This window comes from Prunus persica, chromosome G1 (assembly GCF_000346465.2).
Source record: "Prunus persica cultivar Lovell chromosome G1, Prunus_persica_NCBIv2, whole genome shotgun sequence".
In the NCBI taxonomy this organism is placed as follows: Eukaryota; Viridiplantae; Streptophyta; class Magnoliopsida; order Rosales; family Rosaceae; genus Prunus; species Prunus persica.
The window spans coordinates 28114443-28140132 of NC_034009.1; the positions used below are offsets into that span (position 1 = coordinate 28114443).

At 39.9% G+C, this 25690-nt stretch overlaps 5 protein-coding genes and 1 long non-coding RNA gene across 7 annotated transcripts; 2 read left to right on the plus strand and 4 right to left on the minus strand.

Moving 5' to 3' along the window:
- LOC18790330 (beta-1,3-galactosyltransferase GALT1) lies at positions 1 to 5127 on the plus strand. 2 transcript variants are annotated; one of them, XM_020555060.1, is made up of 9 exons: positions 1 to 210; positions 342 to 523; positions 1382 to 2221; positions 2748 to 2971; positions 3064 to 3345; positions 3663 to 3791; positions 3865 to 4044; positions 4191 to 4298; positions 4411 to 5127. In XM_020555060.1, exons 3-9 carry the CDS (start codon positions 1462 to 1464, stop codon positions 4624 to 4626), a joined length of 1899 nt encoding a protein of 632 aa, XP_020410649.1. In that variant the 5' UTR covers positions 1 to 210; positions 342 to 523; positions 1382 to 1461; the 3' UTR covers positions 4627 to 5127. The 2 variants fall into 2 exon arrangements, with proteins under 2 accessions (XP_020410649.1, XP_007221977.1); XM_007221915.2 differs by having other exon boundaries at positions 4 to 210; positions 337 to 523.
- On the minus strand, positions 5190 to 6535 carry LOC18788501 (50S ribosomal protein L18). The gene is made up of 4 exons (XM_007224357.2): positions 6064 to 6535; positions 5804 to 5892; positions 5531 to 5683; positions 5190 to 5408 (listed from the first exon to the last, which is right to left on the minus strand). The coding sequence occupies exons 1-4, from the start codon at positions 6170 to 6172 to the stop codon at positions 5253 to 5255; spliced, it is 507 nt and encodes a 168-aa protein (XP_007224419.2). The 5' UTR covers positions 6173 to 6535; the 3' UTR covers positions 5190 to 5252.
- LOC18790828 (E3 ubiquitin-protein ligase RING1) lies at positions 6966 to 8028 on the plus strand. Its single transcript, XM_007223864.2, has one exon. It carries the CDS (start codon positions 7150 to 7152, stop codon positions 7828 to 7830), a length of 681 nt encoding a protein of 226 aa, XP_007223926.1. The 5' UTR covers positions 6966 to 7149; the 3' UTR covers positions 7831 to 8028.
- Positions 8121 to 10471, minus strand: LOC18790336 (protein HOTHEAD). The gene is made up of 3 exons (XM_007222809.2): positions 9880 to 10471; positions 9144 to 9788; positions 8121 to 9067 (listed from the first exon to the last, which is right to left on the minus strand). Exons 1-3 carry the CDS (start codon positions 9944 to 9946, stop codon positions 8226 to 8228), a joined length of 1554 nt encoding a protein of 517 aa, XP_007222871.1. The 5' UTR covers positions 9947 to 10471; the 3' UTR covers positions 8121 to 8225.
- Positions 10560 to 12791, minus strand: LOC18789341 (myb family transcription factor PHL8). Its single transcript, XM_020555061.1, has 6 exons — positions 12149 to 12791; positions 11971 to 12047; positions 11817 to 11874; positions 11627 to 11702; positions 11458 to 11527; positions 10560 to 11362 (listed from the first exon to the last, which is right to left on the minus strand). The coding sequence occupies exons 1-6, from the start codon at positions 12282 to 12284 to the stop codon at positions 10739 to 10741; spliced, it is 1041 nt and encodes a 346-aa protein (XP_020410650.1). The 5' UTR covers positions 12285 to 12791; the 3' UTR covers positions 10560 to 10738.
- On the minus strand, positions 13495 to 14672 carry LOC109946829. The gene is made up of 3 exons (XR_002269912.1): positions 14599 to 14672; positions 14410 to 14506; positions 13495 to 13955 (listed from the first exon to the last, which is right to left on the minus strand). It is a non-coding gene; the product is annotated as an uncharacterized LOC109946829 (long non-coding RNA).

Consider the following 25690-nt stretch of genomic DNA (forward strand, 5'->3'; position numbering starts at 1 on the left):
ACAGACTTAAAAAAGGGACGAAATCAAGTCTTCATAAAGACCAAAACAGTTTCTTTATGGTTTCCCACCGTTAACGCGTAGACTCAAAGGTTCAAACGGCAACGATCCATCACTCTCTACCTCCATTTCAAATTTTCTCGGCGATTTTCTCTCTCACTTTCCGGCATTGTTCCAAACAAAGCTGCTGCTTTGCTGCTTCTTCTTCACAAGGTAAACATATGAGCAAATTCTCCACCGTCTTTACTTCCGTCATTTTGAGCCTTGTCCTTTTTAGTCATATTGCTAATTTTACACCTCTGTGTTTTTTTCTCCTTATAATTTCTTGTTTTGCTGTAGCTTAGTTAATCCAGAACTCCTCAGTTCTTCTTCTTCTTCTTCGCTTGCTCGCTGCGTTCGGATCTGTCCGGTCACTTGCTTCCGGCTTCAATTGATTCAAGCACTGTTTGCTTGACGAGAAAGTTGACGAAGATATCATAATCAAGCTTAGCATATGTGTGCCGTTGAAGTAGCAGAACGATTGGAGGTATGAGTTTTCTCAACTGTCGAACTTTGATGATTTATAATTTAGGAATTCAATTTAGCGTATTTTGCTTATGGTAGATTTGGATGAGTTCACGAACTAGTAGATTGATTTTTACTTTATTTTATTTTATTTTGCTTGGCGTTAATGGTGGTTCCGAACAATTTTTCCAGTAAGATGTAAAATACCGCAATGGCATATCTAGTAAATTCAACGAGAAATTATGTTTTGAATTAGTCAAAGAAGAAAATGTTGTATACAATAAACATGAATAATTTGACATGATAATTTTTCGACCGAGAAATCTAATTCACTGAATTTTCTGTAATTTTGTTTGAGCTTCAGGTTTGATTAAACAATTCGTCTCCTCTTAAAATTTAGTCATTGCAGTCTCGTGCTTCTCTACGCTATCACTTAGTAAATTATAGCATTTTGCATCTGATCTGGTCTCCCGAGAACACTATAAAGTTGCTGAAAGAAGAAGAAAAAAAAAAAAAAAAAAAAAACTCAACTGCTCCTATGTATTTTGACCAATTGATCTGTGGTAAGTCTTGACAAGGAATGAACTATTACTGGTGGTATTTTGTTGAAAAGTCTAAAAAAAATAAATGCTGGCTTTCATGACTATGTCCAACTATGTTAGATCAATTCTGTGATGTTTCTCAAAATAGTTGGGGAAACAAAAGTCCATGTGGGATTTAGATTGCAGATGATATGCGATTGATGCCATTGACAGAGCCTTATATCCCAATCTCTTTTCATTGAATTTTTCCAGTTGTTGCTTATGTTTCAGTAACTGTTCTCTCCATTTAAGAGTAACTGTTGTGGCGCGCTACTGATAAATTTTTGGTTTTGGTTCAGCGTGGTAGTTGGGTTTCATGATGATCAATAAGTTGCGAAACCAGGCTCAGAGCTATTGATGCAATTTTGTAGTCACCAAAATGAAGAAATCTTATGGCGGTATTGTGGCTGCAAGTTTGTTCATGCTGCTAGTTTTGAGATATGGCATCCTAAACTACCCCACTGGGGATAGTTTCTTGACCAATGCACTCTACACCAATACTAGTAATCCTCTTGAATGGTTAAATACTGTTCCACCTGCAGTTCAGAATCCAGAGAATGCTTCTCAAGTGATTTCTGCTGAGATTATAGTCTTTAGCCTCTTTGCTCAGAGGAATGTATCCAATGAGGAACAGCAAACTTTGCAGACATGGAACCTTTTGAAACACCTTATCAATCAAGCTCAGGGTTTGCCCCATGCGGTGGATGCTATAAAGGAAGCTGGAGGTGCATGGAATAGCCTTATGGCCTCAGTTGAAGAACAAAGACTTGTTTATACAAATGAAAGTTCACCTGGGAAAGCAAAAGAGAAGCAGTGTCCTTATTTTCTCAATAAAATGAATGGCACAGGAATTGATAATAATGTTCATAAGTTGCGGGTTCCTTGTGGCCTGACTCAAGGTTCTTCAATTACAGTTATTGGCGTTCCAAATGGACTTGTTGGGAATTTTCGGATTGAGTTGACAGGGGAGCCTCTTCCAGGGGAGCCTGATCCACCCGTTATATTGCATTACAATGTGAGGCTAAATGGTGATAAGCTAACCGAGGACCCTGTAATTGTCCAGAACACCTGGACTGTTGCTCATGATTGGGGTGAAGAGGAGCGTTGCCCATCCCCAACACCTGAAAAGAACAATAAAGGTTAAATTTCCTGCCTCATTTTTCTATTAGTCAGCTATGGCAAAAAGTTTAGTACATCGCTTCGTCTTTTGACATATTAAGTTGATAGTGGAATTGCAGTTTCAATTTTATGAAACAATTTGACATATAAATCAAGTTTGACCTTTTCCTTTAGCCCATTCTTCCATTTTTCATCAGGGTGTGCATCCATCAGATAAAAACTGTTTTCTTTATAAGTAATGCATATTAAGTTCAACCCTATTAAATAGATATTAGTACTTTGTTAGTTGCATAACCCAATTCAGACAGTCAGTGTTTCTGCAATACACTGTGGTGCAGTTATTAGTGACACTGAGAGCTATATGTGTATATATTTTTAACATCTGGGTCATAGCATGCTAAACTGTCTTTGTAATTTTTACTAAAGACTGAATATAATGTTTTAATGTGAAATCATGTTCAATGACTAGTTTCTGTCCAGTTCTATAAGGCCTATTTATATTTACTCTTTCTCTGTATTAAAAGTGTCAATGGTTGCATGTGCCAGTGGATGAGTTGGACCAGTGCAACAAGATAGTCGGAAAAACTGAAGAGCAGAGGATACGCTCCAACGTTTCAAGGCAGTCTTCAACTGTGCAAGACGGATCAAAGTCCAGAAGATACTTTCCATTTAAGCAAGGTTATCCATTTGTTGCTACACTTAGAGTGGGTTCAGAAGGAATCCAAATGACCGTTGATGGGAAGCATCTAACATCTTTTGCATTCCGTGAGGTAAGTTCTTCAATTTTAATTTTTCCTGTTGCATTTGAAAGATAAGCACTTGTCTCTTTGAATTCATATGCTGTTTTCCTGGTTTTGTTCAGACTTTGGAGCCATGGCTTGTTAGTGAATTAAGGATATCTGGAGACTTGAAACTAATTTCTGTCCTAGCCAGCGGTTTACCCTCATCAGAGGATTCGGAGCACATAATTAATTTAGAAGAACTCAAATCTGCTCCTCTCTCTCCTCACAGACGATTGGATCTCTTTATTGGTGTTTTCTCTACCGCAAACAATTTTAAACGAAGAATGGCTGTTCGAAGAACATGGATGCAGTATGCTGCTGTGCGATCAGGGGCAGTTTCAGTGCGCTTTTTTGTTGGTTTGGTGAGCTAAAGTCTTGTTCTTTGTTAAAGTATTGACAAAAATCAGCCATGTAAGATTGCATGGACAATTTTCAGTGGACCCAAAATGATCTTCTTTTAAAGGAAGGTCCTGATGATGGACAGAGTCCTGATTCTTTTCATACCAATCCACATCTTAGTTCCAGATTTATCATTTATTTTTCTATCATTAGGCATGGTAAGCATTAAAATGCAAATTTATGCTCTGTTTTTTCACCCAAAAAATGTCAGTTTATTACTTCTTTCTGTTTCTTTTGAGCCTGTTGTTAAATTATTCATCTAGTTTGAAACGTATTGCAGCACAAGAACCAAATAGTGAATGAAGAACTCTGGAACGAGGCACAAACCTATGGAGACATACAGCTGATGCCTTTTGTTGATTACTATGGCCTCATTACCTGGAAAACTTTGGCCATCTGCATCTTTGGGGTAAAAATCTTACTTTTCCTTGAACATGGGAATATCTGTTTTCTTGTTCTCATTGATTTAATCTCTTCAACAGACAGAGGTTGTTTCAGCAAAGTTTGTCATGAAGACGGATGACGATGCATTTGTCCGTGTGGATGAAGTGCTAGCTTCCTTAAACAGGATCAAGGTGACTCGTGGGCTGCTTTATGGCCTCATTAACTCAGATTCCCGACCTCATCGAAATCCAGATAGCAAGTGGTATATCAGCCCTGAGGTAATTTCTTTTGTTGATCCTATTTAAATATGAATGTATTCCTTCTGCATATCATACCATGCAAGCTGTGATTTTCTATTGGTTATCGAAAAGAAAGTATCTACTTCTCACATAACTTTCTCCATTCATCGGCCGCTTTAATTTAGGAATGGCCCGAACAGACCTACCCGCCATGGGCACACGGTCCTGGTTATGTGGTATCAAATGACATAGCAAAGGCAGTTTCGGCACGGTATAAGAAAGGCAGTTTAAAGGTAAGAAACAAACTACATTTTTAAACAATATAAAGAAAAGCGTGAAATGAGATGACAGAATGATTTCTTTATTTGACCATCTGAAAGTAAAAACACTGCTTTGTCATATCAGATGTTCAAGCTAGAAGATGTGGCGATGGGCATCTGGATTGCAGATATGAAAAAGGAGGGTCTGAATGTACAGTATGTGAAGGAAGAGAAAGTCTATAACGAAGGGTGCAAGGATGGCTATGTCGTTGCGCATTACCAAGGTCCGAGGGAGATGCTTTGCCTGTGGCAGAAAATTCAAGAAGGCCAAGTTGCTAAATGTTGTGGGGGCGATAGGTAGACAAAATTAGATTATCCATTGGAAACCTTTTATAGCTTCATTAGCCTCCATCGAAGCTGAAGAGAGAAATCTTGGCAACCTTATCTTTTTGCAGAGAGTAGTTGACGGTGTTGACCAAGATTGACCAAGGCGCTAACTAAAGAGGAGATATATTTTAGTGACTAGCCGACCACCATTGCTGTATATTTTAGTGATATTACATAGTGTGATGCCATAGGATATGTAGTGTTGAAATTTTGCGCGTTAGGATGCAAAAAAACTTACATGTAACAGGGATAATACTATTTTGCTACCCCGGCCAATAACAAAATGACTCATGAAAAAGTTATCCTACGTGTTATTGTGTTATTGGCCAGGATAACAAAAAGTGCAATCCTGAGTTTCCTTAGGATGATAGAGAGAGAGAGAGAGAGAGAGAGAGAGAGAGAGGGGAGAAATGTGTTGAAATGTATAGAATCTGCACGCAGTTAGCATGATTTACCTATCCTAATCTTTTTCTCACTCTTGGATCTTGCCCTTCTCATTTAACGAAAAAAATAAAAATAGAAAAAGGGCAAAATAGATATTGCAAAAGAACAATTCAATTCCATGTATCATCAACAAGAGTTCACATAGCAGATGCAGATCTATCTTGGCAAGAACCCATGTTCAGAAATTGCAATCTCAAATGCCTGAATCCTTTCCCCGGTGGCAAAACCATTGCGATCGTAAGATGATAATTCATGTATGTTGAGATCGTGGCACGCCTTGATGAGCTCCTCGCCGACGCGTTTAGCAGCTTCCTATCAGATGTCATAGCAGAATGAAGTTTAGAGAATTTGCGTTACTATCATCAAATGTGATTCTCTAAATTGACAGTGGCTGGCTGAGAGATCTTTCTTACACAAGCTTGGGGTGCACTTACACTGGTACTACAAGGCGAATTTTGACGCACAGATTTTTGCAGAGTGCTTCCATAGAACAAACAGTTCTTGTTTTGATCATCTACCAGCATAGCATACAACTGTTTACCTGAACAGAATACTGAAAGCCGTGGTCTTTTAGGCGTGCCATTATACTGATCAAGAAGTTGAAAACCATGATTTAGCGGATTAGAAACAAAATGAGCCCTAAGAAACACACTTAACTCAAGCATCACGTAGCACATTTTTCATCAAATGCAGGGAGGACGATATACCTTCTTTTGCGTTCTTCTGTTTCGAATTTTCGCACTTTCTGTTCGGGCATTCCCCCTTGCTCTCATTACCAACGGCATCACGGAGAAATCTACATGAATCACAGAATTTGCCAGTAAACCCATAATGCAAATTTGCATGCACCAGTGATATAGCTTTTCCTTATCTTTTTAGCATTGGACAAAAACACAGAACCATTGAGAAGGGTTTATATCTTTTGAAGAAAATAATAATAATCTAGTGTAAGTTGGCTTTGACTTACTTATTCTAGTCTGCATGGGTTGTTGAAAGCTGGAAGTTGCTGAACGAATCCCGAAAAGAGCAGAAGCCGAAAATTGCAGAGCAGCAACATTCCCAAGAGCCATACTCATACACAAGTAGTTCTTTAACTGTTTGACTTGCTGAAAGTGAACAATGCACTATGCCACTTCGGGGTCCGAAACATCAAAACACACGCTGGAAATATTGAAAAACGCAAAACAAAGCCGTTCAGGAATTTCATCAAACACTTTGTGTGCAGTCCTTTCAGAAAGTTCAAATTGTAAACATCCTTGCATCAGCCGATTCAGCCATGACCCATCAATGGAGAAGAGACAGGCTTTCGCTCTGGCGGCTCTCTGGATTGTTGAAATTATATCTTCACCCTTTGAACTTTTTTTTATTGGACGCCCTTTGAACTCTGGAAGGGTGAAGATAGACATGAATGCGTCTTGTATGAAAATTCGCAATCTTTTCATTTTTTACGTTTCAATAAAAAATGTTTTTTTTCTCCAAATTGTGACGTGTCATTCGTCCCTAATTCCACGTCACTGTAAATACTTGATAAAAATACATATCCACGTGTTATTAGGAATCCCGCGGTTTCTAAAATAATCACAAATAAAATTCCAGATATTTCTTTGGGAGACTTTGGAAAAGCCCAAAGGAGAGAGAAAATTTTTAAAAGAAGTAAAAATGGACAAAATTGCCCTTATTTATTTGTTGCTTTCTTAAGAAATCCTTTACATTTGCATGTCTTTAGTTTGAAAGTTGAGAGGTTATTCTGTCTTTTTTCAAAAAGCTTTGGCTTTTTCCAAAAGTGAAAGTTTTTTTATGGGTAAAACTTAAATTTACTTATTTCTTTTGTCCGGAAGTTCCAGATCTTTCTACAACCTTCTTCCTCACAGTTCTTCCCCTCTTAAAACCTGACCAGTCCCAAAGCCGAAGCCCTATTCTTTCTCTCTCTCTCTCTCTTTTTTTGTTTATTATTTAAATTCTTTGTGATTCTTTAACTTCCCCAAATCTCTCTCTGATTCTCCTGAAAATTCTCTCTTTCTTTGTTCTTGATCACAAATTAGCAGAAAGTACCATGGCTTCTGAAGCAGAGGCGTCTGAGATTGCTTCGTTTTTTGAAAGGATTGTGAGGGAGAGAGACCTGTCTCTGTTCGTGCCCTTCATCTTGGGCCTGGCAAGCGCCACCCCGAGAACTGACCCGGAAAACCCAGATCACGACAACCCAGATCAAGAAAACCCTGGAAGGCCGACCCCGCATGAAAGACTCATCTTCATCAACCCTTTCGCTCAGACTATGATGGTGGTCGAAGGCGATTCTCTGCAAGAGTTGGGTATGAAGGATGGCCAGCCACCGGCCTCGAAAGCCTCCATTGATGCCATGCCCTGTGTAAAGATTGTTGAAGGTGATGGTGGGTCCGAGTGTGTGATCTGCTTGGAGCAGTTTGAGATTGATGGTGTGGCCAAAGAGATGCCTTGCAAGCATAGGTTTCACGGTGGTTGTATAGAGAAGTGGTTGAAGATTCATGGGTCTTGCCCAGTTTGTCGGTATAACATGCCTGTTGATGAGGAAGAGCCGGGGAAGAAGATAGATGGCGCGGACAGAGAGAGGAGGGTCGAGGGAGAGATTAGGGTTAGCTTTTATGTCCAAGAGAGCACGAGAGCAAGTGAGGATTCTGAGCAAACACCTTCAGGTGATTTTAATGCCAGTGATTCCTCTTCAAGCCCAGCAGCTGATCACGATGATATGCAGAGTTAGAAAACAAAAAATTTAAGATTTATTCTGTTCTTACATATTTGTAGAAAGGAACTAGGAAGTGATTTGTACAGGCTCGGAGCTTTAAGTTTCATCCGGTGAAATTGTATTTCAAATTTCTTTTGCCTCCTTTTTCAACTTTTATCATGATACGATGGTAAGGAGGAATATCAAAGTGAGTTGATGATGCACAGATCTAAATGCTATGCAGAATTTCGAATTTGGAGTTGATCGTATTCACACAATTCTTTATTTTTTCAAAAAGGGTTATTTTTTCTGTTGTTTTGAGTGAATTTCAATCCAAAAAAAAAAACTGAAACTTTTTATTCAAATATGTACATGGTAATTGGCTAATACAAGTTGATGAAAGTCTGGGATATGATGGGTTTTAAGCATAATTAATTTCTATCTTCAAGAATCTTGATCCCTTGGTACCTTCCAAGCATCAACAGGGTGGCCATTGGATTTGTGCCTGGTGATTCCAGGAAGGTTGATCCATCAACTACTCTTAACCCCTTCACACCATATACCCTGTAATCTTTGTCAACAACTGACCCCACAGAGCAACCACCATGATAGTGGTAGAAGGTCCTCACATTCTTCTTGCACAATTTTCTTAGCTCATCTTCAGTGGACATCAACTCATTTTTGCGTTCCAACCCCAGGAAGAAAGCAATTGATTCAGACCTTACAACTCGCTCAAGCAACTGCCCTAGCTTTACGCATCTTGCCCAATCCTTTTCCTTTGCTAGATAGTTAAAAGTCACTGATGGGTTTTCTCTGGGGTCTGTGCTGTTCAGTTCTAGCTTTCCTTCTGATTCTGGAAACGCAAGTTTGGCAGCAATTGGCATTACTGTTGCATTGAGGCTAATAGGTAAAATTCCTGCCTCAATTATGATTTTGAAGTGATCTGCTATGCCGACAACTTTTGGAGGTTCTGGTGGGAAATTTTTGGGCTTAGAGTCAGCTAAGAGTGCAATGCCAGGATTGTCTTTCATTCCTTTTCCAACCCCCTTTAAGTCGGCTGCTAGTTGGATATTGAACTTCTTTATATGTTTCTGAGGGCCAATGCCACTTAACAATAAAATCTGAGGGCTGCCTAAGGCCCCTGCTGCTAGTATCACATCACCCCATGAACATGAGTTCTCTGGCTGGTTGAGGTAAGCATCGTAAGTTTGGCTCGAATTGCCGTCGCTCTTGATGAATCTTATGCCTCTAGCTATTGTCTCATTTCTGTTACCTGCAAAACCATTTAGGAATTCAACCATATAAAGGCTTTTTATCAGTAAAGAACTAGCACCAGTTTCATGCTTTACCTTTTTCACGAAAGATGACATTCTTCACAGTTGCATTTAAAAGAACTGTGATGTTGTTTGGATTCCCTGCCTCTAGAAGATCAGCTGACGTGTGTCTTCGTCCCCATTCATCAAATACACTCCCACCAACCTTTGTTCCCTCAATATGCTCCAAACTAAAACCATTATATGGGAAAATTCCTGCTTCAAGAAAGCTAAACTCAGCAACATACTGCCATGGGGTCAATTCAGGTTTAAAGACAATTCTCGACTCCACCCATTGATAAGCACCCATTACCGCCTCCTTATCCCACCCAACTTTTTGGACAAAATCCTCACTTGCTCTACTATAAAACCCACCATTTATAGCAGATGATCCTCCTAGAACTCTTCCTCTGAGATTGGGAACACCGTCATTGGAGATAAAGCTCTGTGCAACTGATGTATATTTATCAGTTTGAAGCAATGAGAGCCCATAGTTCTTTGTTTCCAACACCAAGGGATTTCCATATGGTGAGCTACCTCGTTCCACCAAGAGCACTGAGAATTTCTCAGAGAGGGTTGCAGCTAGGGGACAGCCAGCGGTGCCTCCTCCAACGACAATGTAATCGAAGGACTTGCCTGAGAGGTCATTGACATCTGAAGTCATATGGGGAAGCGTTCGTCCTACAATCACAATTAGCAAAGCAGGATATCAATGCAGAACTTCTAAATGAGATATTTGCTAAAAATAAACCGGGTAATGGTAGTAGCATACCTTGAAGCCATGAGGAACATAAAGCCAAGTCAACAAATAGGAGGAGCAGATAAAATGAAAAGCCCATTACCAAGAATAGTTTGTTGTAGTAGGAGTTCCAGGCTTGATGCTTCCATATAACTGTGGATTAAGGAGAGGCAGGCATAGTTTATTTCCGTAGGGGGTGGGACAGACAATTATAGAGTTAGTTGGTGCTAGTAGCATATTATTATAATTGATTGATTTCCTCTGCATTCATTAGATAACATGCGCATGGCTTAGCTAGTAATCCATCCTTTTTTATTGTTGGGCGTCTAATGATTTTGTTTCTATCATGATTTCTCTCGCCCTTCACTGGTTTTTCCTTTAGAATGTGTAGTGGAAAATTGTATCTAAATAATGCCCTGCCTGCCCTTGACAAACATAGAAAATACATTTCAAGAACGCTCTGATGTTATTGATTGACATGATTATATCAAGTCATGCGACATGTAGCTATAAAGTAGGTATCATATATCTACAAAACATTCTATACGTTCTAAAGTGTCTTATGACCCAAAAAGCGAGTTTGTTAAGTTTAATTTAGGAACTTCATGATCAGACAGGAGCAGTGAGCAGTTTCTGGGTTGGCATTCAACACGCGTTCATGTACGCACATGAGAGAGAGAGAGAGAGAGAGAGAGAGAGAGAGAGAGAGAGAGATGTATCCACACAATATATTATACCTTCTTTTGATATGAATATACTTTCAAAAGTCCTTGGAGGTCCATACATATAACAATGTACATAGTATATAAACAAAAGATTAGCACTTAATGGGAATTAAGTTTGCTCCATAGACTACATATAACTAAACCCAGATGGTTTCAAACTTGAGGTCTTAAATTCCCTTGCAATTCAAGTCTATTACTTTTGGACCAGAATCAATGTCATTCTGATATTTTCTGTTCAGATCAATTGTGTCCAATAATCCAGACTTTCTCAGATGCTGGCCACTTTTGTCCCTTTGTGTTGGTGTCCTTTTAGAAATTGGTTGCTCAACACAGATACCATCAGAAATGGGACTGCTGCTTCTCTTCCTCCCAATAACATGACTGTTTGTAACATTATTCCATGGCTTATTTTCTGGGTGGATGTCCATCAATGGTAGCTCCACACAGGTTGTATTAGACTTTTCAGGATCACCACCATGCTTATGCATTGGTTGCTTCTCTTCCTTCCTTCCTGAACTTTCAGAAGATGTCAAGGAACTTTCCATGGAGCCTCTCATTTGTTTCCTCTCTACGTATTTTAGGCTTGAAGTTCCTGTTTCAGTTAATTCTGAGAATGAAGAACTGGGACATCCATTGTTAACCATTGAGACTAACTGAGTGAGTTCAGCCTTTGCTAGTTCTACTCCCACTGAAGAAGAACCATACCCAGAAAGAGTTTCTTGTGCTTTCTTTAATACTGTTTGTAAATACTTCCCTTGAGCTTCAATTCTTAGCTGAAGATGTCTCTGCACCTGAAAACAGAACTCGGGGTTTGTTGGCATGCATTGGTAGTTTTTAAATCTGTTTATGAATTGAGGATGGGTTTATGTTGGTTTATCGGTTTTACCTCAATTTGTTCATGAAGTTTCCTCTGCACTTCCATTTGCAATTGGAGAGACTCGGCTATCTGCAAGCTTCTGATAAACATAACAACACTTAATCAATAGGAGTTCTCTGTGTTGTCATTTCCATCTAAATTCATCAAAGAGATGGGATCTATTTTCTAACTATATTACTCATTAATCTGACAGTGAGTTTCATCACTGATATCCGTGTCGAAATGATCATCACTGCTCTGAATCTCTTTGTAATCTGCATCAGGGAGGACAATCAATATTAACATTTCAAGAAGATGAAGAAAAAAAAAGAAGAGTAAAGATGATGATCCTTTATAGTTTTTATAATCTAATGAAGCATTGGAGTCACCTTCTTGCTTAATGTCAGTGCAGTTTTCTGACTGTTGGCTTTTCCCTAGCCTGTATTTCTGCACAAGAAAACAAAACAGTTTTACAGTTATGCTTTTCCATAATGGTCTGAAAAAAGACTGGATGTGATCAACCAAGAAAAGGGAGAAATATGCCTGTAAGTGGCTCTTTAGGTGGTACAGAGTGAGTCCATGAATTCCCATCACCCTCATCAAACTCTTTGGTGTGGCCTCTGCCCATATGTGAAACAAAGACATTAGAACTTTGTATAGAAACAGAAAGAAACTAAAAAGGGATTTGAAGAAGAATATCAATCAAGCTTATATACTCAACTGTCTGCCCCTCCAAGCTGAGTGACTGCTTCAACAAATCTTTGATGAAGTTCTGGAGTCCATTTTAGCCTGGGCTTTGCATCAGTGGACAAAACCAAATTCATATTCTGATTTTGCATATTCTGCAGCAGACCCATTTTCGTATTGTGGATGAGAGAGAGACAGAGAGAGAGAGAGAAAGAGAGAAGAAGGCAACATAAATGTTGGTTAGGAGCCTTAAAAGCTTTGATCCAATCTGTGGCAGCTATAGAGCTCTCTTTATAATTTGGAGTAGTTGGCCTGTCCTGTGTTCTCACTCCATATCTGGGAACATAAGTGGGGTTATGTTGGGGGAATATATGCCATGAGCTGTAGTTCCTCCTTTCCTTCCATCTCTCATTTCATACCAACTTTTCTTTTCTTTTTTTTAATTTTATTTTCTCACTTCTTTGACTTGAAAGGGGTGGAGAGAATCTCTGATGCAGCAAAAACAGAGAAAGCAACACAGTTCAATTTGAGTCTTAAAAGGAGAGAAAAGAGGAAAAGTGTATGGTTTGTTTTATCTTGCTGTTTTCCCACCTCTCTCTCTCTCTCTCTCTGCTTGATTCCCTGATGAATAAGAAACCCCACCATGATGAATAATGGGTGCAACTTTCCTACTAGTGTGAGGAGCAATGCAGAAAAATATGAATAAAGAAATAATTAAGTTGATGGGAACGTCATAATGGATATTTCTTTTGGTGACTGAAAGGGAAATGGGTCTTTCTTTCTTTTTAAATTTATCTCCCTTTTATTTATTTATAAGTTTCTTTTCTGAGGAGGATGTGGTGTGATTGGCAGATTCCTTTTGTTCTTTGTAAGGGTGGAGGAATCAAAGAATCTAAGGTTGGATTTTGGGACCCCAAACCATAACGTATTTTTCTTGTAAAGAAGTATTCCAGAAAAAGTGAATCAAATCATCAATTTTTAGTGAAATAAAGATATATACTTTAAATTTCTATGTGAACTTTACATTATTATTTACTTTTCTATTCCATCCAGAAATTAAATTAAATTAAAATGAGTCTTGTATGAAATAAAGATTAAAATTTGGATCCAAATAAATACAGGAGAATCTTGGTGGCTGAGTTTCATAAGAAGCTGGTCATACATCCTATATTGCTAGGGTTAATATACAGCACTAAATGCCACTAGAGGTTACATCAATCAATGGTTCCTGCCTTGGATGTTTCACAGGCAGGTAAGGAATCAAGTATAATTGCTTCATGGACCTAAAAACTCATCACACTTTTCCTGTTTTCCTTTTTTCTGATATATAATTCTGTCCATTGATCATGCTCAAAGAAAAACCTGACATTAACACTTGGATTGAATTAATATACATAACCAATATTATTAGTTAACCTCTTTTGTGAATTCAATTGTGATGATAAGTTAACCTTCTCTCTCTCCCTCTCTCTCTCTCTCTCTCTCTCTCTCTCTCTCTCTGTGATGCATGCCAACACAAAATGAAATGACATAAAGGGCAATCAACAGGGCTCACTCTGCATAAAAGTCCCATAAAGAAATATATTCCAAAGGGATTGTTAGCTTTAATTCTGTAATCCATATCCAAACTGAACTGAATAAAAGAAATTTTCACCCCCAAAAAGAAAAGAAGAAAAAGAAAAGGAGACCACAATGGCCAACAACAAATCGTAAAAGTCAATTGCATCAGATTGATCTTCAGATTTCTTGGGTTGTGGTCAAGAGTTTGATCACTGGAATCAAAATCCAATCATTGATCTTCAAAGGCTTGCCATCCCAGTGTTACACATTCAGTTGGTCTGCTGCATTGATAAACAATGTCCCAGGATTCAAAGCTGATCAAGTTTAAGATACGAATTTATATATCTTAGCTTGCTATTAAAAGTTTAAGATACTAATTTATGTTCAAGCATTGGATCCTTACAATCCGAAAATCCCTATCAGTTGACTCGCCGCGTGTTAATTTAAACTACAGTAATTACTATACTAATCAGGTAGTTACCATCATAATTCCTTCATCTAAAATGGGTAACTGTAAGATTGTAATGGTAGGAACCTACAAGTGATAGGTCATCTAGTTTCATGGAAGAGGAGAGTTCTTCCTGAGCAAGCATTTCATTTGCTTCTACTTTCCTGAACTAATATCCTTGGTGGCAAGCTCATATTCAAAGCAAGGAATAAAATTATTGACAAGTTCTTATGGTATGTGGCCCGAATGTTTGAAAAACAAGAAAAGAAGAAGAGTTATTGAAGTACCTTTCTCTTTAACCAGCTGCTGTACTTGAAGCTCCTTTCTTGCTTTAATATATTCCATAACAGGTAAAGGAGATTCTAGGATGATGCCAAATGGCCCCTGCTATTTTTTTAGGTCAGTAGGAGAAGGTCCAGTGAATCAAAAAGTCATTTATATAAATAAAAATAAATAATAAATAAATAAAAAGGTACCTCATCAATTATTATTCCTCAAAGGACCCATTGGTGGAGATCTCACAATATAAAAAGCATGGATAGAAGATGAGAAGAATATGGCCTCAGGAATCAAGAAAAGTGAAACAAAAGGAGCCTGTCAAAATCCCACCAAAGAATATATTTCAAAACTAATTGGTGCAATGCAATATTTTGTCAATCACACAGTCGCTTACTGAAAATGACGTGAGCAATATGTCACCAGTCAATTTCTGTAACGCCCAACCCAAGTCCATGGTTAAGAAGGAAACTAGTACACAACTAACAACTTACATGCTTTTCTTGCACCTGAGTTCTTAAAGAGCTAGAGCGAAATGCACAAGGTTAATTACTGTCTTCTTTCTTTCTTTAAGGGGAGAAGGGTTTCTGTTTAACTGTACTGAATTCAGCTCAAATGCATTGATAAACAAAGTGGCAAGCTCTAAATTTCAAGGGAAATCACCTTCAATAAAAATTAATGGCTCAAAAACATATCAAACTTTAGTATTTAAGCAGTATATTGGTGTATTAAGAATGTACTGGTCCAATGACCAAACCAAATGTATGCAATACTTGTAGAAGGAACGCGTCTAGAGAGCCGACAAGCCAATGCTCAGAATGGTCAACTTTCTGTTGAAGTTTCTGTCAATATTACTTGTCTGTCCACAAGGTATGCTTAGCTGATTATGCAAGCAATAGGTTTATTTTACATCTTAAATAGCATGTAGAAAGCTATACATAGGGGCCTAGCTAGTCTCAACACAGTAGTTATCTCACACTAGTTAAAATAAGTGATGTCTATTTCTGGAATCTGTACGAGGCACGCCATCTTTGTCAAAGACCCCAAGACTAGACTCAGACAAAACACAATCATGAAGAATATTCCCTCAAATAATGCAGGCAAGACTAACTTATTTCCAGCAAAACGATACGACTGATGCAATAATACATCTTCGCTGGCATCAGTGAATCCAAGACATAGCAGCATGGCACTGTTACATGGAGAGACAAAGCCCTGGCTCAATTGGATTCAAAATTCTCAAAACAAATAGGGTAACTCTAATTTCTGTTTAATTCATGTCAGGCCTAACCGTGATTTAGAACTTCAGAATAATCTATGGAATCGTTTCCACAGCATTCGACATCTATTTTTATTTCCTATCTTTCTAAGAAACTAAAAAGAGCTAATAATGAGTAGCTACTACTTCACCTACTTTTTCAACATGACGAGATCGCTGAGCCCATTTCAAGACTTAAAAACAAATAAATAACCATTAACTCCACCTCAGCCTCCCAAAGCAGATTATAAAACCAACATAACTATGATATGAAGTCTCTCAAAGCTAAAAGGATTGGATTGTCAAAATTCTACCACTCTATAGTTCTATTACCGGCTCATCTTTGGCCAACATATTCAACTGGATTGGTGATGCCACGACACCGAATTCTCCATAGTTGAGGAAATTCTGAGACTCCATGGATAAGGGATGCCTACACAAGTCATGAATCTCCACAGAAAAGCAGACGGAGTAAGAAGCTGAGCAACATTATGACCAGGCAGAACATAGGTGTTTACACTGTATTTGACCGACCAATGAGAGGACCACACGTGGAAATAAGGGATCCACGGAGATGACCCACCAGAAAGTCACAGTCGACTGTGACCTACAAATCACCATCGGCAGGGAGAGCACTCGGCACCCATGATTGCTGATCGCATAGTAGACGACTCATTCCATCCAGTATTTCTCACAAGTACACATGAAGCCACCTCATACAATATCCAGAGTCCAACATCGAAATTTCACTCAAGATGTACACCTCCCAAAATCTATAAGAATGGGCACAAGTCCCAAAAATGAGGTAACTCTGTTCAAATTACTATTCACTTCGTACGTATTCTAATTTAAGTATCGGAGAGCCTTCGGCCGGTACCACATCAGTGTCATAGGGCTTACCCAGCGCTCTTTGTCTTGCAGATCAATCGCTCTATCGAAGCTCATACAGGACTGAAGCAGACAACATCACTAAGTTGGGCCTAGAAGTGTCAGACCATTTTTGAGCATCAACAGTTTGGGGCCGTCTGTGGGAAGCGATATTAATCGACCCACTACCTTTGCCCTATTAAGATGGGAACTGCATCAGTACCATTGTTCATGATGACATAGGGGTCACCATTCAGCAAGCAAAGCGGGGCAAACCCAGCACTGCCCCCAGGCACACCAGCGGGCTATCCATCGACATTCCAAACCGCTACTGAAGATGAGCTTCTAGCCCAAATCGCAGCATTATGGTAGGACATGGCAAAAATGTAGGAACACAACAATAATCTTTTGTCTAAAGTGGATGAAATGCAGAAGCAGCTCGATCAGCAGCAAACTCGGAACATTCAAACTAGTCAATCTTCCCAGAGCGTGTACACACCCAATCGGCAAGGGAAGGGAAAAGAAGGGATGAAGGCAACGCCCGCCCCTTCTAAGTGTATGATCGTCTCGGCTCTTAAAAATAAGCCATATCTTCCCCAGGTGTATTTCGATTGTTGCCACCGATTGATGGATCGACAAGAAGAAAGGGACGAGTCACCAATTAGAATTGAGGCACGCCTTAACAATTCTCAAATATGGGTGTTAGGCAATAAATCGCCCATTCGGCGAGTGTAAGGTCTAGAATCAACAAGGGACTCAGATCCTGAGTACATCCCGTTCGAGACTCAAGAAACCGCCTACTGTTCCGCTACGCCGAGTAGACACCAAATAGCGAGAGAAGCTTCATGTTACTCTAAGGTCCACCCCACGAGGACGCCATGCCGAACGGAGGAACTACCTAGCTGAGACCCAGTTATCCACCTTCTCTTACAGAAGGTTCATATAATGGAAGATGATACGTTCTCAAGAACCCGCATAGAGTAAACCTCAACCAAGACCATTTACCGATGTCGTAAAAAATTCCAAACAGGACAAAGATGTACAGACTCTACACGTACCGTTCTATATGAGAGTCGAGGACCCTTTGACCCATCTGTACACATTCCAGTAGGCACTGGGATGTATGGGCCTCAACAACGAAGGACAATGCCTCATATTTCCATCTACGCTTACAGGGGCAACACTCAACTGGTTTTATAAGCTAGAACCTAGTACGGTAAATTTATTTAATGAGTTGAAACAGATTTTCCTTAATCATTTTGTGATCTAGACAGACCGATTGTATGACGATTTGTACACCATTCGGCAACGGGATGACGAACCATTACGAGAATACGCTGCTCGATTTAGCCACGAGTACTCTCGATGTCCAGAAATCAATGATAGGGCAGCCTTTGGCGCCTTCAAGAGTGGCCTTCAGTCATCTCATTTTTGGTATATGGTGCATATTAGCAATTGGCATACTATGACGAGTTAATGAAGCAAGCTACCATTCATGCAAAGGCTAAATACTTCAATTCAAAGCCCGGGCCCTCGGCTCGATAAGGATAATCCGATGAAAGGAAGTTTTCAGCACAAAAACTTCTGTATACAGTCACATATAAATCTAGCAGCCATAAGAGTAAGGACGACACTCGTCCTCGACAAGAAGGCTACAAGAAGAACAAGGGAAGATACAATAATAACCTTCACCGAGAACCGTTGGTGAACCATGATTAAGGGCAAGAAGTCTTTACTTTGCTCAACACCTCATACTAGGTCGTCCTCATGAACGAACAAGAGATCATTCCCAAACCAGCCAACAGAAAGCCTAATCGATAGGATAACCGGGATACTGGAAAATTCTGTCGGTATCACCAGCATAATAGCCACGATACAGAACAATGTATTAGCCTGAGAAAGATTATCGAACGCCTCATTCGGGAGGGCAAGCTAGATTAATACATATTAAGGCCTTAGCAAATTCCAGCCCAAGCTCCCAACTGACAAATCAATATGATTAACACTATCAGTAGAGGTCCGACCTTAGCAGGTGTATCTAACCGGTCTATGAAACAGTATGTCAGGGTGGCCTAGTATCCCCAAGTCTTCGACATTGAAAGCAATAGACACCGGAAAGTGTCGAAGATCCAATAGGAACATATCACCTTTTAAGAGGAAGAAGAAAAAGGGATCCTTTACCAGCATGATGATCCCCTGATTATCAGAGCTGAAATTGCCGACTTTGACGTAGGACAAATCCTTGTTGACACAAGCAACTCAGTCAACATCATTTTCACCAATGCATTTGGAGAACTTGGGATAGATGATAAGCATGTCAACCGATAAGTCACTCATCTCCTCAGTTTTTCAGGAGATCTGGTCTAGCTCGTCAGCAGCATCAGCTTGCCCACAACCTTCGGCGTGGCCTCACAAAAAATCATGGTGTACGATCAGGCATATAACATTATTATTGGCCAAACGGCACTCACCGGAATCAAGGCACATCTCTCCCCTCATATAATGCTAATGAAATTGCTAACCTATTATGGCACGAGAGTCATCAGGAGAGATTAGCTCAGCGCACGGACTTGCTAAGCAATGACACTTAAGTCAAAGGCTCTTAGGGCCCCCATGTAAGCACTTTCTGGGGCAAGTGTGTCGAACGACAATGAATCGCCAGATGATCCAAGAGATGAAACTCTCATGCCACAAGCCAGAAGACTTGGATACGGTGGTCTTACACGAGAATCATCCCAACCAATGTGTAAAGATGGGTACTACACTAACGACAACCCTCCGATCTGAGTTCATCCAATTCATACACCTTTATTTCGAAGTGTTTGCTTGGTCATATGACAACATGCTGGGCATCTCTCCTGAAGTCATTTGCCATAAGCTTAGTATTTCCCCTGCTTATAACCCTGTGCGCCAGAAGCGACGATCATATGATGCCGAACGGTATGAAGCCATGAAGGCCGAAGTCGATAAACTTCACAACATCGGCTTCATCCGAGAGGCTACCTACCCAGTAGGTCAAACTCTGTAATGGTTCGAAGATGAATTGCGAATGTGTCAAGACTATACATATCTAAATACGGCTTGCCCGAAGCACATCGACAACACCATGCAAGTCTATGTTGACAACATGTTGGTAAAGAGTCAGACTACCGATCAACACCTCCACAACTTACCCCTAATGTTCGACACTTTAAAAAAATACTGAATGAGATTGAACCCGACAAAATGCGCATTCGGTGTATCTTCCAGGAAATTCCTCTGCTACATGATCAGCCAACGAGGGATCGAAGCAAACTTGAAAAAATAAAAGTTGTGATAGACATGGAAAGGCCAAAGACACAAAAAGATATTCAGAGCCTCACAAGGTGTGTTGCGGCCTTAGCAGGCTTTATTTCAAAGGCTACGGATAAGTGTGCACCATTCTTTAAAGCCTTTAAAGGAAGCAAGGAGCATATCACTTGGACGGCCAAATGTGATTTCGCTTTCCAAGAACTGAAGGACTACACGAGTAAGGCACCGTTCCTTTCAAAACCCCTTCCTGGGGAAGTCATTTTTCTCTACATATCCATATCACACACTGTCGTAAGCTCTGTACTGATACAGAAACCAGAAACAGCCAAACTACCAATCTTTTATGTCAAGCATTCTAGAATGCTGAGCTTTAGTACCTTTCCCTCGAGTAACTGGCTTTCGCTCTTATCATCTCAGCGCGCAAGCTCCCCCCTATTTTTAGGCTCATACTATCATCGTCCTAACTAATCAACCACTACGACAGGTCTTCCAGAAGGCCGAGACATCTGGCCAATTGGTCAAGTGGGCGATTAAGTTAGGGGAGTTCGATGTCCAATTTCGACCCAGACCAATGGAGAAAGGCCAGGCCGTCGCAGATTTTATATCTAAATTAACTCATTCGGAAGCTCCTAAATATTCGGATGCCACAATGGCATTAGCTAGAAACACCTTGACGAATGACAAAGGCTTCGACCCTACAATCCCAATTTGGGTCTTATATGTCAACGGTTCAACGACGTCGGTCTTGTCCTAACCACTCCTGATGAAGTCAAGATTGGATATGCTATCTATTTCAACTTTAGAACTTCCAATAATGAGGGCGAATATGAAGCCCTCTTAGCTGGCCTTCGATTAGCAAAGGATATGGTGCTAGGCATATCAACATACATAGTGACTCCTAACTTGTTGTCAACCAGGTGACGACCGACTTTACCGCCAAAGACGCTCCATGACAGCCTAGCTATCGGCAGCACATCAGTAACTTCAAAAAATTTCTTCCTACAAGATTCGGCAAATACCAAGGTCTAAGAATAGTCATGCCGATGCTTTAGCAAGACTGGCTTCGGCCATAGACAATAAAATTGGGAGGCAAATTCCCATAGAAATCTTGACACAGCCAAGCACGGTCGATTCTCCAGTATGTGTCGTATGGTATGCTGACACTTGGATGACCCTCATTTTCTCTTACCTGACGAACGACACCCTACCAAATGACAAGGCCTTAGCCCGCAAAATACGGTACTGATCTGTGAGGTACACCATTATTAGTAATGTCTTTTACAAACGTGGCTACACCACACATTACCTCAAGTGAGTCACTGCCAAAGAGGAGGACTATGTCTTCCGAAGATCCATGGGGGCGTGTACAGCAATCACTCCGATTCTCGGTCGTTGGCTCATAAGGCGTTTCGACAGGGCTATCTCTGGCCAACCGTACATCGCGACACAATCGCCTTGGTGAAAAGGTGTGAAAAATGCCAGAGATTCAGCAACATACCCCACGTGTCTGCTGAACCATTGACACCAATCGTAAGCCCATAGCCCTTGGCCCAATGGGGGCTAGATCTTACCAGCCTAATGCCGTAGGGAAAAAGACAAGTCAAGTACGCTGTGGTAGCTATAAACTACTTCACCAAGTGGGTAGAGGCCGAGGCACTGGCGACCATTACTGTAGCACAGATAGAAGATTTTGTATGGACTCACATATGCTGCCGATTCGGTATCCCATATGCAATCATCACCGATAACGGCAAGCAATTTGATTTGGACCCATTTCAATAATTTTGTAATCACCCAAAGATAAATCTATTTTTTGCCTCACCATCTCATCCATAATCAAATGGCCAAGTCGAAGCCATAAACAAAATCATCAAGAAAATCATGAAACGTCAACTAGACAACGCTAAGGACGACTGGTGGGAAAAGCTTCCAGAGGCACTATGGGTCATTCGGACATCCTTCCGAACGTCCACAAGGAAAACTCATTTCTATATTGCCTTTGATTCGAAAGCAGTTGTACCAAATGAAATTGGTGAAACCTCCTATCGAATGGCAACCTTTGCACCCGTAGGCAATAAAACATAACTTGCCCTTAACCCAGATTTAGGTTAGGAACGCCGAATGCAAGCAAACCTTCGGAATGAGGCCTACAAACAACTTGTTTCAAGATATTATGATTCAAGAGTGAACCTCGCTCTTTCTAAATCGACGATTGAGTCATGCGCAAGGTATCGCTCGATACCAAGAACCCAGTAGAAGGAACCTTCAACCCTTCTTGGGAAGATCCATATGAAATCATAGGCTTACCAAGGCTTGAACATGGAAGGCACAGCCAGCTTCCTCCCGAAGAAACCTTTTCGGCAGCTCGTCTATCTCGCCCAGGTCCATCTGCTAACCAACAATCATATGGTTAGCAAATTGGACTGACTTTGGAGGATAGGCAAGTGTGATAAGGTCAGCAGGCTAGTCATCATCCTCCTCCTCAACTGCAAGGATGGCTTGTAGGTGGTCTGGCACCAGTGGTTTCTTCGGTAGTGGTGCTATATCTATATTAATGACGACAGGCCGCTTGCAGGTGACCTGCTGATAAGCCTCTTAAGTGGCAACTAGCTCATCTGTATTTCGTTGCTGACTGTAAAAATGTCAGATCTGATCGCAAAGAGTCTGGTTTTCCATATCAGACTCCGATGGCTCTACCGTTTTCTTTTGGGCCGAGCTACTGCCTTCGGTCAGCGCTCCTGCTACCTAGCCTGGTTCCCCGCCATAAGCTATCTCTTGGACAACTCTGACATTGCTCTAACTTTCGTCACTACAAAGAAAGAAACATTCAGTAAGGCAGATTATAATAAAAGTAATAGCTATCGAACGGTAATGGCGGATACTTACTTTTTTCTTCGCCCATGAGCTTGGCCTTCACCAAATTTGGGGTAAGGAGAAGATCTGGTAAATTCAAATGGCAGCTGGAACTTTCATCATCATCTGATCGACCTTCTTAATGTCCTCCTCTGTAGGGATCAGCTTGTAATAACCCAAACCTTAATTAATATTTAACTATTAAACTATTAAGAGAAAAAGACACTTTTGCCCTTAGAATATTCTAGGAAAGGAAAAGTTGACTTTTTGACCGAGAAATAATTTGACTATTCTACTTGTATCGTTGCGTAGAGCGCGACGAAATGAGCCCGTAGACACGGAGTGGACTCGAATCGGAGTTATAACGAAGAAAATACGGTCAAAATACTTAGAAGGGCAAAGTGGTAATTTTTGAAGTCAGGATTTTTAAAAAAAAATATGACTCTCTCTCTCTCTTCCCTCACTCTTCTTCCTCAGACCACAGCCCCCCCTCCCCTGTTTTTTTTTTTCTCTAACCCCTCCCCTTATATCTAACTGGCCAATGAGAGGATCACATGTGAAAATAAGGGACCCATGGATATGACCCACCAGAAAGTCACAATCGACTGTGACCTACAAATCACCATCGGCAAGGAAAGCACTCGGCACCCATGATTCCATCCAGTATTTCTCACAAGTACACGTAGAGCCACCTCAGACAATGTCCACATTCCCACATCGAAATTTCACTCAAGATGCACACCTCTCAAAATCTATAAGAATAGGCACAAGTCCCCAAAATGAGGTAACTGCGACATTCGGTATCCTACCAATACTCTATCCAAATTACTATTCACTCCATACTTATTCTAATTTAAGCATAGGAGAGCCTTCGGCAGGTACCACACTGGCGCCATAGGGCTTACTGAGCGCTCTTTGTCTTGTAGATCGATCGCTCTACCGAAGCTCATACAGGACCGAAGCTGACAACATCACTAAGTTGGACCCAGAAGTGTCATACCATTTTGTAGCATCAACAGTAGGCATACTGAAATCAAACTCTGCTTAGGCCACCTAAAAGGTCACAATCCAATAGATGATCTCACATTATAGGAGAACAAGACCACTTAGAAAGTTCATTTTTAATATAAGCTTTATTTTAAGACTAAATACACCAATGGAATCTGGAAATCTAATGGGTTTGAGATAAGGTTTTATGGTCATGATTAGATCTGTAATGCTGTATACCTCAGGGGTGAATACCAAATCTGATTCCTCACTGTTAACATGTTCAATCTAACAAAAACTATGCAAGATATGAACTAATCTCCAAGATATAAACCAATATGCTTGGTGATGATGTTGCCATTACAGATGCACAAGTTGAGTTTACAAATTTTAAACATAAAAAGGAAATACGTAAGTTGTAATCTCGGTAATTCTTCAGGGGAAAACATAACAGAGTAGACTATTGAAATATAAAAGAAACTTTTTTTAGTAACAAAATAAAAGAAGTGTTTTTTTTTTTTTCTAAACATGTTGCATAAGGAGCAGTAATTTCTAATATTCACTTTGACTAAAAGCAGAATTATAAATTCCATTTCCACCATCTTATATACAAAGCAAGCACAACAATTATACAACAATTGCAAGAAACCCATGATCAGTTTAGAACAGAGAATTCATTAACCAGACAAAAAACACTTTCAAACAAGTAAAAGGAAAGGAATTGGTTTTGGGGTACCTATAAAGTTAAAGGCTTTATGGTTGCAGTGGTTCTCAGGTAGTTCCCAAGTTCCAAATGTGCCACCAACTCAAAGCCCAAATGCACAAATTGAAGGAAGGAAATGCCTGTCTTCAAATGCTGTCATCTTCACCTGCTTTAGCCAAGGTGAAGGTGCGCAATGCGCATGCTGCCGTTTCATCTTTCTTCTTGCCGCATTCTACCGAAACGACCCGTCGTACGTTTTTTCTTCTTTTCCTCCGCATCAAAACACCGTTTCCTGTGCAGAAGACATGTAGAAACATAGGAACCGCCTGTTATTTGGCCGCAACTATATATAATATCCAAGACAATTTGGACTTATTGTTTTCATTTCACTTACTATATTTGCGAAGGGAATTTAGGATGCAGTTTTACCTCTGGTTGCAACTCTGAGCTGAGAAAAAGCATATAGTCAGTTCATTGCCTGAAGGAAGCTTTGCTACAAATGAACATGTTGGCTTACAATCATTTTAGAAATTCATGGTAAAACTTTTTGAACCAAGTGGAAATTAAGCAACTTCTGCACATTTTTATTTTCATTTTTAAATAGAATAAAGGATGAGGTGAGATTAGCTATTCAATATCGATCATCGGATGCACAAACATAGATCTACACATTCCGAGAGCCCTATCCGTCTCCTTATCATTAATTTTATTAATAGAAAAGAAACATAAACAAGTCATATTACTTGGGGTTGATAAATGGGGTCAAAAAAATCATATCTGAATAATCAGTGTATAAAATCGTCTGTGTTTATCTCAACTTTCATGTTGCATTTAAAAAGAGACATCAATTTAGCTAAAAGAAAGAAAGCCTTAATTAGATCAGATACTGTTGTGTGTGAGCCGTCCATCCCTGACCTACCTACAAGGTTTTGATATTTCTTGTCTCTAAACTCTGAGTGGTTTGCGTACCCCAACAATATTCTTAAAGTCTCTAGCCTATCTGACTTTTACTAGCAATTTGTCAAATCTGCATTTCCATTTAAACTGGAGGGATAGTCAAATATGTGGTACATAAAGCTTGAGCCCATCTCATCACAGCTATCTCTGCCATGCCAACAGCAACAGATCAAATTGTAGCCATGCTTTCCTTTTATTTTTAGTTTTGTTTTTGCTAACAGACTGTATTAAAAGGGAAAAATCCCAAGTCCAACCATCCATTGCCAAATGAGTGAAAGTCTAGCAGGAATATTTTGAAGTCCAAAATCATCTCATCTGTAAATATTTTCAATATCTTTGAAAAACAAAGAACCCAATTAAAAGTAGAACAATTTAT

Bases quoted from the DNA above. Each gene is read 5' to 3' on its own strand.
- LOC18789341 (XM_020555061.1), bottom strand. From the start codon at position 12,284: ATGGGTCTGCTGCAGAATATGCAAAATCAGAATATGAATTTGGTTTTG. The intron at 12,048-12,148 runs GTTGAGTATATA...ACATATGGGCAG, and splicing joins TCAGCTTGGAGGGGCAGACA to AGGCCACACCAAAGAGTTTG. The intron at 11,703-11,816 runs GTGACTCCAATG...TCCCTGATGCAG, and splicing joins CACTGACATTAAGCAAGAAG to ATTACAAAGAGATTCAGAGC.
- LOC18788501 (XM_007224357.2), bottom strand. From the start codon at position 6,172: ATGAGTATGGCTCTTGGGAATGTTGCTGCTCTGCAATTTTCGGCTTCT. The intron at 5,893-6,063 runs GTAAGTCAAAGC...TGATTCATGTAG, and splicing joins ACCCATGCAGACTAGAATAA to ATTTCTCCGTGATGCCGTTG. The intron at 5,409-5,530 runs GTAAGTGCACCC...GACATCTGATAG, and splicing joins ATTCGCCTTGTAGTACCAGT to GAAGCTGCTAAACGCGTCGG.
- LOC18790336 (XM_007222809.2), bottom strand. From the start codon at position 9,946: ATGGGCTTTTCATTTTATCTGCTCCTCCTATTTGTTGACTTGGCTTTA. The intron at 9,789-9,879 runs GTATGCTACTAC...TTGTGATTGTAG, and splicing joins ATGTTCCTCATGGCTTCAAG to GACGAACGCTTCCCCATATG. The intron at 9,068-9,143 runs GTAAAGCATGAA...ATGGTTTTGCAG, and splicing joins TGTCATCTTTCGTGAAAAAG to GTAACAGAAATGAGACAATA.
- LOC18790330 (XM_020555060.1), top strand. From the start codon at position 1,462: ATGAAGAAATCTTATGGCGGTATTGTGGCTGCAAGTTTGTTCATGCTG. The intron at 2,222-2,747 runs GTTAAATTTCCT...TGCATGTGCCAG, and splicing joins ACCTGAAAAGAACAATAAAG to TGGATGAGTTGGACCAGTGC. The intron at 4,299-4,410 runs GTAAGAAACAAA...TTGTCATATCAG, and splicing joins ATAAGAAAGGCAGTTTAAAG to ATGTTCAAGCTAGAAGATGT.
- LOC18790828 (XM_007223864.2), top strand. From the start codon at position 7,150: ATGGCTTCTGAAGCAGAGGCGTCTGAGATTGCTTCGTTTTTTGAAAGG.